This window comes from Lucilia cuprina, chromosome 5, assembly GCF_022045245.1.
Source record: "Lucilia cuprina isolate Lc7/37 chromosome 5, ASM2204524v1, whole genome shotgun sequence".
Classification (NCBI taxonomy): domain Eukaryota; kingdom Metazoa; phylum Arthropoda; class Insecta; order Diptera; family Calliphoridae; genus Lucilia; species Lucilia cuprina.
Window position 1 is genome coordinate 46,130,677 of NC_060953.1, and position 13,041 is coordinate 46,143,717.

General features: G+C 28.1%; 1 protein-coding gene across 1 annotated transcript in view; it reads right to left on the reverse strand.

Annotated features, from left to right (window-relative positions):
• Nucleotides 1–11,788, reverse strand: part of LOC111688571 (uncharacterized protein DDB_G0271670-like) — an 80,093-nt gene extending 68,305 nt beyond the window's left edge. The window contains exon 1 of the mRNA XM_046952007.1: nucleotides 11,386–11,788. Coding sequence (XP_046807963.1) covers nucleotides 11,386–11,443 — 58 coding nt within the window. The 5' untranslated portion in view covers nucleotides 11,444–11,788. The remainder of the gene's footprint in view (nucleotides 1–11,385) is intronic.
• Between the last annotated feature and the right edge of the window lie 1,253 nt (nucleotides 11,789–13,041).

Here is a 13,041-nt window from a genome sequence, read left to right on the forward strand (position 1 = left end):
GAACTGAACTAGAACTGAACTAGAACTGAACTAGAACTGAACTAGAACTGAACTAGAACTGAACTTGAACTTGAACTGAACTAGAACTAAACTAGAACTGAACTAGAATTAAACTATATCTGAACTAGAACTGAACTTATCTAGAACTGGACTGGAACTGAGTTAGAACTTAACCAGAACTGAACTAGTGTTGAAATTACTATAAACACTTAAATACGTTCAAAATCCATTTAAAATATTGATTATTCAAAAAAAATTTAATTTAATTTTCAAAAATTATCTTTTCAAATTGAATTTTATAAAAATTTAATTTGCAAAAAGAGAAAACAAAATATATAGCATTAGAAAACAAGAAAAACCAATTTCCCATCAAAGAAACAAACAACAATACCAATAGTTTAATAATTCAGTTACAACAACAAATTCAATTATTTACTTAAAAGCAACAAACAAACAACAAAACAAGTAAATCTTTAAATACTCTTAAGTAAAATTTATTGTGAAAAAAGTTTTGGAAAAAAAAATCTAAAATCAAAGTTCAATAGCGTTGTTAGTTTTGTTGTCTAAAAGAATTTGTTCTCAAATTTTTTTGTTAAAATCTAAAATCAAAGTTCAATAGCGTTGTTAGTTTTGTTGTCTAAAAGAATTTGTTCTCAAATTTTTTTGTTAAAAAAAATTAAACACATGTTCCAAAAACGTACACAGAAACAAATAAAAAATTAGAAACCCCCTCCAGATCATTGCTTTTTCAAAGAAAATAAAATTAAAAATGTTGCATTTTAAATGTTTAAAGTATAATTCTTATAAATTATATGAACTATTTCTATTTTAGGGAAAATCAGAGGTGGAATAGCTGTGTTTTGTGCAAATTTTATTTTTGCAATTATAGTTTTTGAAAATATTTAATAAAAAAATAACAAGTGTGAAATATTTGTTTATCAAGAAGAAAACAAATTGTTTAGAATAACGGAAATTGCTTAGGGGAAATAAATGTGCAACAATTAACGCGTATTTAGAATAAAGTGAGACTAATTTATGGCGCCTTTTTTTTGGTGGGCGGGTTATACTTTGATTGTTCCTAGATTAAAGTTTAATTTAAATATTTTATTAAATAGTTAAGTATTATTTGCAACAAATTCTTCTTTAGTTAAAATTCAAGTTAAAACTTGGACTATAAACTACACTATAAACTAGACTATAGACTAGATTATAGTCAAAACTATAGACTAAGCTTTAGACTACTAGACTAGACTATAGACTAGAATATAGACTAGACTATAGACTAGACTATAGACTAGACTATAGATTTGACTATAGACTAGACTATAGACTAGAGTATAGACTAGACTATAGACTAGACTATAGACTAGACTATAGACTAGACTATAGACAAGACTATAGACAAGACTATAGACTAGACTATAGACTAGACTATAGACTAGACTATAGACTTGACTATAGACTTGACTATAGACTAGACTATAGACTAGACTATAGACTAGACTATAGACTAGACTATAGACTAGACTATAGACTAGACTATAGACTAGACTATAGACTAGACTATAGACTAGACTATAGACTATTTTGCTTTAATATCAAATGTTGGTTCACGGTTTTTAACATTATAAAGTTGCCAGACCTTTAAATTTTAAAATTATTAAAAATTTCAGTAGATTTTACATATCAAGTAGATTTTTAAATTTTTTCATTAATTTCCTCTTTTTTCAATTTTATATTTACAATTGTGCTTTAGTCTAATTGTAGTAAGTCTTGTTTATCCAAAAAAAATACAATTCTAGGAAAACATTTATATTTATTTTCATATGGAAAACATGAACTAGAGTATAGAAAAAAGAAAACAAAACTATAATTTTGAATATTTATGGCTGTGAATAGAAAAGCAAATCAATAGAAAACAATAAATGATGCCATAGCTAAGGAAGCTGATGACGACGATAATGATGATGATGTTATTGTTCATACTCACTGTGTGGCATGAAAATTTTAATTTTTTCTATAATTTTTTTTTTTTTTTAATTTTAATATAAACTTTTTGTATGTAGTTTTTCTATACGTATGTAAATGTTTAATACATTTGCATAAATATATTTATTTTTTCATTGTTTGCAGCATTTTTTGCTTTTAAACTGAAAGTAAAGGTGGCTTCAAATCATGCAAAATTACATTACATCTTTTCTATCTTGTTTTATTATGAAAAACTTGATAATTCAAAATAGTTTTAGTTATATTAGCAATTTTTCATTACAATAATACGGCATTTCTAATAACAGAGTTGCTCATATTTCTGTTTTTAGTTTTCTGTTTATCTTCTTGTTAATGTTTTGTTATTGATCAGGTTTTCTTGTTGTTATTGTACAAATAAATGTTTTGTTTACATTGCTCTATAAGTTTAGTATTAATGGCAAAACAACAAACGGTAAATCGTTGTTTTACTATTTGCTCCCTTCTCTGTTTATTCAAATACTCTTTTTTTTTGTATTCATAGTTTAGGAGATTAAGTGTTAATGAGTACAGGTGTATGTATGTGTGTATGTATGTGAGTGTTTTTGAGAGTAATTAATTGATTTGAGAATTTGCATATGTTCTGGAGTAATAAAACTAAGGTCATATAAACAAACAAAAAAAAAACAGTGTTCCAGCTTCTTCTTTTAAAATATTGTTATTGTCTTCTATGTTTTTTTGGGGTGTTAACAAAAACGGAGAATAGCAGCATTAAAATTGTTATTGTTTATATTCTAATTTATTGGTTTTTTGCTTGAAAATATAAGGTATTAGAAAAAAGTTAAGGGGAATCATGTTCAAGTACAGAACTAGAAGAAACCAGAATGGGCTAGAACAGAAATGGAGCTGAATTGAGAGATAACTAGAACAGAACTAGAGCAGAACTAGAACAGAACTAGAACAGAACTAGAACAGAACTAGAACAGAACTAGAACAGAACTAGAACAGAACTAGAACAGAACTAGAACAGAACTAGAACAGAACTACAACAGAACTAGAACAGAACTAGAAAGAGAAACTAGAACAGAACTAGAACAGAACTAGAACAGAACTAGAACAGAACTAGAACAGAACTAGAACAGAACTAGAACAGAACTAGAACAGAACTAGAACAGAACTAGAACAGAACTAGAACAGAACTAGAACAGAACTAGAACAGAACTAGAACAGAACTAGAACAGAACTAGAACAGAACTAGAACAGAACTAGAACAGAACTAGAACAGAACTAGAACAGAACTAGAACAGAACTAGAACAGAACTAGAACAGAACTAGGACAGAAACTAGAACAGAACTAGAACATAACTAGAACAGAACAGAACGACTAGAAACAGAACTAGAACAGAACTAGAACAGAACTAGAACAGAAACTAGAACAGAACTAGAACAGAACTAGAAACAGAACTAGAACAGAACTAGAACAGAACTAGAACAGAACTAGAACAGAACTAGAACAGAACTAGAACAGAACTAGAACAGAACTAGAACAGAACTAGAACAGAACTAGAACAGAACTAGAACAGAACTAGAACAGAACTGAACAGAACTAGAACAGACTAGAACAGAACTAGAACAAAACTAGACACAAAACTAGACCAGAACTAGAACAGAACTAGAACAGAACTAGAACAGAACTAGAACAGAACTAGAACAGAACTAGAACAGAACTAGAACAGAATAGAACAGAACTAGAACAGAACTAGAACAGAACTGAACAGAACTAGAACAGAACTAGAACAGAACTAGAACAGAACTAGAACAGAACTAGAACAGAACTAGAACAGAACTAGAACAGAACTAGAACAGAACTAGAACAGAACTAGAACCAGAACTAGAACAGAACTAGAACAGAACTAGAACAGAACTAGAACAGAACTAGAACAGAACTAGAACAGAACTAGAACAGAACTAGAACAGAACTAGAACAGAACTAGAACAGAACTAGAACAGAACTAGAACAGAACTAGAACAGAACTAGAACAGAACTAGAACAGAACTAGAACAGAACTAGAACAGAACTAGAACAGAACTAGAACAGAACTAGAACAGAACTAGAACAGAACTAGAACAGAACTAGAACAGAACTAGAACAGAACTAGAACAGAACTAGAACAGAACTAGAACAGAACTAGATTAGAACTGAAACCTGAACCGAACTAAAACAGAACAAGTTGCATTTAACTCGAGTATTTATAAGAGTTGATGTTTTTCACACATTTTTTCTATATAGGTGTTGTTGGACATATGATTCTTTGTAGAGTTATATTTTAATACAAGTTCTCATCTTGTTTAAATCATTTAAATAATTTTTAATATTGTTTAATATTTTTTGAAAAATGTTACCAACATGTTAACAAATTAAAAATAAAATAATGTAATTTCTTTTATTAAAAAAAAATATGAAAAATATTATCCCACCTACCTACACACGAAATGTTTGAACAAATTCCGTGCCTTAAATAATTTTGTAATATATCCGATTTTTTTTTATTATAAATAATAAAAAAACAATAAAAAATAAATATTTTTCCTCTGACTAAAATATTTCAAGTGTTTGTTTGTTGCATTTTCTTTGAGTATTGTGTAAGTGTTTGTTTGTTTTGTTTACACGTTTATAATTTTGTTGTTTTAATAAGAATATATTTTTTTAAAGTATGTCATCCATTATAATTTTATTATCAAATTTGTTGAAGCCTTTAAGTAAGAGTGTATATGTGTGAGTATGGATATAAATTAAATTGTCACATGTAAAGCTGTGTATCTCCCCCAATTTCCAAAATTTTATAATTTTATTTTAATTATGTCTATTTGTGTTAATAATGGCCTCCAGTCAAGAAAATCTAATAAATTTAATATTTTTTTACTTGTTTGTAAAGGTAAATTAAATTTTGAATAAATAAAATGAAAACTAATGTATTTTTAGAAATTAATAGAAGATTCATAATAAATTTCTTAATAAAAGAAAAACCTCAACAAGAACTGAACGAGAACTAAACTAGAACAGAACTAGAACTGAACTAGAACTGAACTAGAACTGAACTAGAACTGAACTAGAACTGAACTAGAACTGAACTAGAACTGAACTAGAACTGAACTAGAACTGAACTAGAACTGAACTAGAACTGAACTAGAACTGAACTAGAACTGAACTAGAACTGAACTAGAACTGAACTAGAACTGAACTAGAACTGAACTAGAACTGAACTAGAACTGAACTAGAACTGAACTAGAACTGAAACTAGAACTGAACTAGAATGAACTAGAACTGAACTAGAACTGAACTAGAACTGAACTAGAACTGAACTAGAACTGAACTAGAACTGAACTAGAACTGAACTAGAACTGAACTAGAACTGAACTAGAACTGAACTAGAACTGAACTAGAACTGAACTAGAACTGAACTAGAACTGAACTAGAACTGAACTAGAACTGAACTAGAACCTGACTAGAATGAACTAGAACTGAACTAGAACTGAACTAGAACTGAACTAGAACTGAACTAGAACTGAACTAGAACTGAACAAGAACTGAACTAGAACTGAACTAGAACTGAACTAGAACTGAACTAGAACTGAACTAGAACTGAACTAGAACTGAACTAGAACTGAACTAGAACTGAACTAGAACTGAACTAGAACTGAACTAGAACTGAACTAGACCTGAACTAGAACTGAACTAGAACTGAACTAGAACTGAACTAGAACTGAACTAGAACTGAACTAGAACAGAACTAGAACTGAACTAGAACTGAACTAGAACTGAACTAGAACTGAACTAGAACTGAACTAGAACTGAACTAGAACTGAACTAGAACTGAACTAGAACTGAACTAGAACTGAACTAGAACTGAACTAGAACTGAACTAGAACTGAACTAGAACTGAACTAGAACTGAACTAGAACTGAACTAGAACTGAACTAGAACTGAACTAGAACTGAACTAGAACTGATGAACTCTAGAACTGAACTAGAACTGAACTAGAACTGAACTAGAACTGAACTAGAATGAACTAGAACTGAACTAGAACTGAACTAGAACTGAACTAGAACTGAACTAGAAACTGAACTAGAACTGAACTAGAACTGAACTAGAACTGAACTAGACTGAACTAGAACTGAACTAGAAAACTGAACTAGAACTGAACTAGAACTGAACTAGAACTGAACTAGAACTGAACTAGAAACTGAACTAGAACTGAACTAGAACTGAACTAGAACTGAACTAGAACTGAACTAGAAACTGAACTAGAACTAGAACTAGAACTAGAACTGAACTAGAACTAGACTAGAACTAGAACTGAAACTCTAGAACTGAACTAGAACTGAACTAGAACTGAACTAGAACTGAACTAGAACTGAACTAGAACTGAACTAGAACTGAACTAGAACTGAACTAGAACTGACTAGAACTGAACTAGAAACTGAACTGAACTGAACTAGAACTGAACTAGAACTGAACTAGAACTGAACTAGAACTGAACTAGAACTGAACTAGAACTGAACTAGAACTGAACTCGAACTGAACTAGAACTGAACTAGAACTGAACTAGAACTGAACTAGAACTGAACTAGAACTGAACTAGAACTGAACTAGAACTGAACTAGACTGAACTAGTAGAACTGAACTAGAACTGAACTAGAACTGAACTAGAACTGAACTAGAACTGAACTAGAACTGAACTAGATGAACTAGAAACTGAACTAGAACTGAACTAGAACTGAACTAGAACTGAACTAGAACTGAACTAGAACTGAACTAGAACTGAACTAGAACTGAACTAGAACTGAACTAGAACTGAACTAGAACTGAACTGAACTGAACTAGAACTGAACTAGAACTGAACTAGAACTGAAACTAGAACTGAACTAGAACTGAACTAGAACTGAACTAGAACTGAACTAGAACTGAACTAGAACTGAACTAGAACTGAACTAGAACTGAACTAGAACTGAACTAGAACTGAACTAGAACTGAACTAGAACTGAACTAGAACTGAACTAGAACTGAACTAGAACTGAACTAGACTGAACTAGAACTGAACTAGAACTGAACTAGAACTGAACTAGAACTGAACTGAACTGAACTAGAACTGAACTAGAACTGAACTACAGAACTGAACTAGAACTGAACTAGAAATGAACTAGAACTGAACTAGAACTGAACTAGAACTGAACTAGAACTGAACTAGAACTGAACTAGAACTGAACTAGAACTGGAACTAGAACTGAACTAGAACTGAACTAGAACTGAACTAGAACTGAACTAGAACTGAACTAGAACTGACTAGAACTGAACTAGAACTGAACTAGAACTGAACTAGAACTGAACTAAACTGAACTAGACTGAACTAGAACAGAACTAGAACTGAACTAGAACTGAACTAGAACTGAACTAGAACTGAACTAGAACTGAACTAGAAAACTGAACTAGAACTGAACTAGAACTGAACTAGAACTGAACTAGAACTGAACTAAGAACTGAACTAGAACTGAACTAGAACTGAACTAGAACTGAACTAGAACTGAACTAGAACTGAACTAGAACTGAACTAGAACTGAACTAGAACTGAACTAGAACTGAACTAGAACTGAACTAGAACTGAACTAGAACTGAACTAGAACTGAACTAGACTGAACTAGAAACTGAACTAGAACTGAACTAGACTAGAACTGAACTAGAACTAAACTAGAACTGAACTAGAAATGAACTAGAACTGAACTAGAACTGAACTAGAACTGAACTAAACTAGAACCGAATTAACCCTAAAACCAAACAAAGCATAACTTTAATGTTTCAAAACTTTCAACAAAATGACCTAAAGTACAGAAAACAAAACGTTTAAACCAAAAATCCCTAAAAAAACATAAAAAGGTTGTATAAAAACAAAATCTAAAATAAATGTTGTTTGTTTTAAGTTTTTTTCTTTCGACAACATGAATATGTTGTTGCTATTGATGATGTTGTTGCTGGTTGGTATTGCAAATGGTTTGGCATTGATTGTTTGCCATAAAAATAACCTTTTAACGCGTGTATTGTTGGGGTTTTTAAAGTATTTTTGTTTTTCTTTAATTTTATTTAAAAATGAGCAAAATACATTTGTTCTATTTTTCATTTAATTATATTTTATTGAAGTGTGACAAATATTTAATGAAATTTTGTCTGGTTTTAAGGTAAATAAATGTGTTTCTTTTATAAAATAAAAAATATAAAAAATTCTATGTAATTAAAACAATTATTTATAATATTTAAAAAATAATCAAATTCCGGTATTCAAAATTCTTTTTGTTTAACAATAAAAATTTTAACTTTTTTATTTTATTTTAATTTAAAAAAATTGCTGCTCACAAACAAAAAATTTAAATAAATTTTGGGCAAATATTTCTAGTAGGAAATTTATTCTTTTGTTGTTGTTATTTATTTATAAATCAAATATAAATGAATTTTCTTTTCTCTAAACTAAATAAAACAAAAAAAAAAATGTACAAAAACAAAAATGTGTATAAAAACACAATAAAAACCAAAAAAATACGTAGCAAGTATTTAAAATATTAGTACTCGCGTCAGCAGCCATTTAAATTAAAAATAAGTATGGTTACCCACTGTTTTATCAGCATAGCTAATTAGCTGATCTGGTAACTACAACACTTAGAGAAAATGTAATAAGGAAGGTTAAAGAAGAATGATCAGGTGAGCGCCAATTAAACAATAAAATTATTCATGTAGGTATATTTTTTTCAAAACTCTTTTTTTCCAAAAAGTCTACAATAATTGTTTTAGTTATTTGCCATGTTAAAATATATCACAACTTCTTATCAAATTCATTACTTCCAAGTAACCAATCGTAAAAATAAACTACACTAAATGCTTGCGGTCGATACAACAGTATCAAAGTAGATTGTAAGATCAAAAGTGTTAGAATAAACATTTCATTAACATTTTATAGATTCTAGCAGATGAATACATAAAAATTAATTTATATAAATTTAAATATTATACATAATTTACAGTATTTTTAATTCAAAGTAGTTTTAAAAAACACTTAAATTTTTTTTATTTATAAATCAAATGTATATTAAATGCCTTAATGACAACAAAACAACAACAGCAACGTCATTAACTAAACAAAACATAAATCTTTCATTAGATTTTAAAATACAATAAATGAAATGGAATTAGTCAGACACTCATCTAAACACTTGCAAATGTGAACGAAGACAGAACTAGAACAGAACTAGAACTGAACTAGAACTGAACTAGAACTGAACTAGAACTGAACTAGAACTGAACTAGAACTGAACTAGAACTGAACTAGACTGAACTAGAACTGAACTAGAACTGAACTAGAACTAGAACTGAACTAGAACTAAACTAGAACTGAACTAGAAATGAACTAGAACTGAACTAGAACTGAACTAGAACTGAACTAAACTAGAACCGAATTAACCCTAAAACCAAACAAAGCATAACTTTAATGTTTCAAAACTTTCAACAAAATGACCTAAAGTACAGAAAACAAAACGTTTAAACCAAAAATCCCTAAAAAAACATAAAAAGGTTGTATAAAAACAAAATCTAAAATAAATGTTGTTTGTTTTAAGTTTTTTTCTTTCGACAACATGAATATGTTGTTGCTATTGATGATGTTGTTGCTGGTTGGTATTGCAAATGGTTGGCATTGATTGTTTGCCAATAAAATAACCTTTTAACGCGTGTATTGTTGGGGTTTTTAAAGTATTTTTGTTTTTCTTTAATTTTATTTAAAAATGAGCAAAATACATTTGTTCTATTTTTCATTTAATTATATTTTATTGAAGTGTGACAAATATTTAATGAATTTTTGTCTGGTTTTAAGGTAAATAAATGTGTTTCTTTTATAAAATAAAAATATAAAAAATTCTATGTAATTAAAACAATTATTTATAATATTTAAAAAATAATCAAATTTCCGGTATTACAAAATTTCTTTTTGTTTAACAATAAAAATTTTAACTTTTTTATTTTATTTTAAATTTAAAAAAATTGCTGCTCACAAACAAAAAATTTAAATAAATTTTGGCAAATATTTCTAGTAGGAATTTATTCTTTTGTTGTTGTTATTTATTTATAAATCAAATATAAATGAATTTTCTTTTCTCATTAAACTAAATAAAACAAAAAAATGTACAAAAACAAAAAATGTGTATAAAAACACAATAAAAACAAAAAAATACGTAGCATGTATTTAAAATATTAGTACTCGCGTCAGCAGCCATTTAAATTAAAAATAAGTATGGTTACCCACTGTTTTATCAGCATAGCTAATTAGCTGATCTGGTAACTACAACACTTAGAGAAAATGTAATAAGGAAGGTTAAAGAAGAATGATCAGGTGAGCGCCAATTAAACAATAAAATTATTCATGTAGGTATATTTTTTTCAAACTCTTTTTTTTCCAAAAAGTCTACAATAATTGTTTTAGTTATTTGCCATGTTAAAATATATCACAACTTCTTATCAAATTCATTACTTCCAAGTAACCAATCGTAAAAATAAACTACACTAAAATGCTGCGGTCGATACAACAGTATCAAAGTAGATTGTAAGATCAAACAGTGTTAGAATAAACATTTCATTAACAATTTTATAGATTCTAGCAGATGAATACATAAATATTAATTTATATAAATTTAAATATATACATATTTACAGTATTTTTAATTCAAAGTAGTTTTTAAAATACACTTAACATTTTTTTATTTATAAATCAAATGTATTTTAAATGCCTTAATGACAACAAAACAACAACAGCAACGTCATTAACTAAACAAAACATAAATCTTTCAATTAGATTTTAAAATACAATAAAATGAAATGGAATTAGTCAGACACTCATCTAAACACTTGCAAATGTGAACGAAGACAGAACTAGAACAGAACTAGAACAGAACTAGAACAGAACTAGAACAGAACTAGAACAGAACTAGAACAGAACTAGAACAGAACTAGAACAGAACTAGAACAGAACTAAAACAGAACTAGAACAGAACTAGAACAGAACTAGAACAGAACTAGAACAGAACTAGAACAGAACAGAACTAGAACAGAACTAGAACAGAATTAGAACAAACTTAGAACAGAACTAGAACAGAACTAGAACAGAACTAGTACAGAACTAGAACTGAATTATAACTCAAGTAGAACAGAACCTTTTATACGATCTTTAGTCTTAAAAAAATAGGAAATTGCACCGCAACTGATTTAATAATAATGCTTTCTACATCGTGGGTTTAACAAGAATAATAAACATTATTCTCTTAATAAATATTTATTAAATAAAAAGTTAATTATAGAAATAAATAAATTTAATTATATAAGCCTACCCTCACAATATTTGCAACATTTTGCTGGTGGTTCATCTGAATCAGCAATGACCGGCATGGTCCCCCGCGAAGGCCCACACAGCAAATGTTGAAAATTTTGATTAAAATTTTAAAAACATCAGCATAACACGTCAATAATTAGTTGAACAATATTTTATTATTTTTTATTCCTTTTTTAAATTCAAAAAAAATTTTCGCAAAAAACACACAATTTTAAACTTTATTAAAATTTTCGACTTTTTTACTTTTTTTTGTTGTTGCTTCAATTTCACTATAAATTGGAATGTTGTTTATTTAAAATAAATTCTGTTTTCACTTGTTAGTTTTCATTTTTTTCGTATTTAGAGAACTTTGAATTTTTGCAAAAACTTTTTTGAAAAAAACACCACATACATAATTTTTTTGTTTTGTTTTAACGGGCATTAAACTAAAATAATATTTATTTAAATAAATAATTGGTTTTTGATTATTATTTTTTTGTTAAATTTTAAAGAATTTTTTATCTAAATTTTTAATTTTTTTGGTGAATAAATTTTCTTAATTTATGGAACTTTTCAAAATGGTATGTTTAATTGAATTTGATTTTTTTGTTTGAAAGATTTTAGGTTTTAGAAAATTAATTTCAATATTTTATAAATTTTGATATTTTTTTTAAATATTATTTTCATTTTATTTTCTTTATAAATTTTTGTTTAGATTTTGAAACTTTTTAAAATTTTATTTAATTTTTTTTTATGAAAAAAATTTGATAGTGTGTATGCGCGCTTTAAAAATTCAATACGTTTTAACGTGAAACCTCCGCAGAGACCACTGACATGATTTTTTCGATTCGAAATAAATGTTTCACACACATTAAATCGATGAGAAAAAAAACATTTACGAAAAATGCTTGTAGCTTTTCTTTTTTGAGGAAAATTTATTTTCAATACAAAATCTTCAAAAATAAAACACACACAAGAAATTTCAATTTTAAAGAGCGGTGCTCTTTTTTTCAAATATAAAAGAAAATTTTGTATTTAAATGAAAATTTTTCAAAATGTTGCGTTTTTTGTCAATGAATTTTGTGTTAAAAACTTTTTACAACTCTCTGTATTTTTTGTAGGAAAACTCTTTGTTGTGCTCTTTTTTGAGGATCACCTGCTCTCGCTTTCTCTCTCCTTTTTCTTTATGCTCTTGTGGTTAGTGTGTGTTTAACGAAATTTTCGAAATTCTATTATATAAAAGATTTCTGATTCGAAAATCACACAAAAAAACATAATAATAAACAAGTAGTTGTTTTTCCTTTTAACACAATGTGAAAATGATGTTGAACGATAAAGAAAACCGATAAATCCTAAAGAAGAAAAAGTGAAGTTGAGAGAGAGCGAGAGTAAAAGCGCAAAAAAAAGGTGTGAAAGTGTTTTTAATTGGGGTAATCGAAAGATAATTCAATTAAACATAATATTTTTTTTATATTTTGCAATTATTTTTCTTTTTTTCTTTAAAATTTGAAAGTAAATTAATAAAAAATTCACCAAACACTTAGAGAAAAATAGGCTTGATCATTGAAAACATTATTACTAGAAATTCTCTAATATTATGGTCACAGTTAATATACAATTACTTATCGTAAACAAATTATAAAAATGTTTGTTTCCCAGAAACATTTTTTCAAAA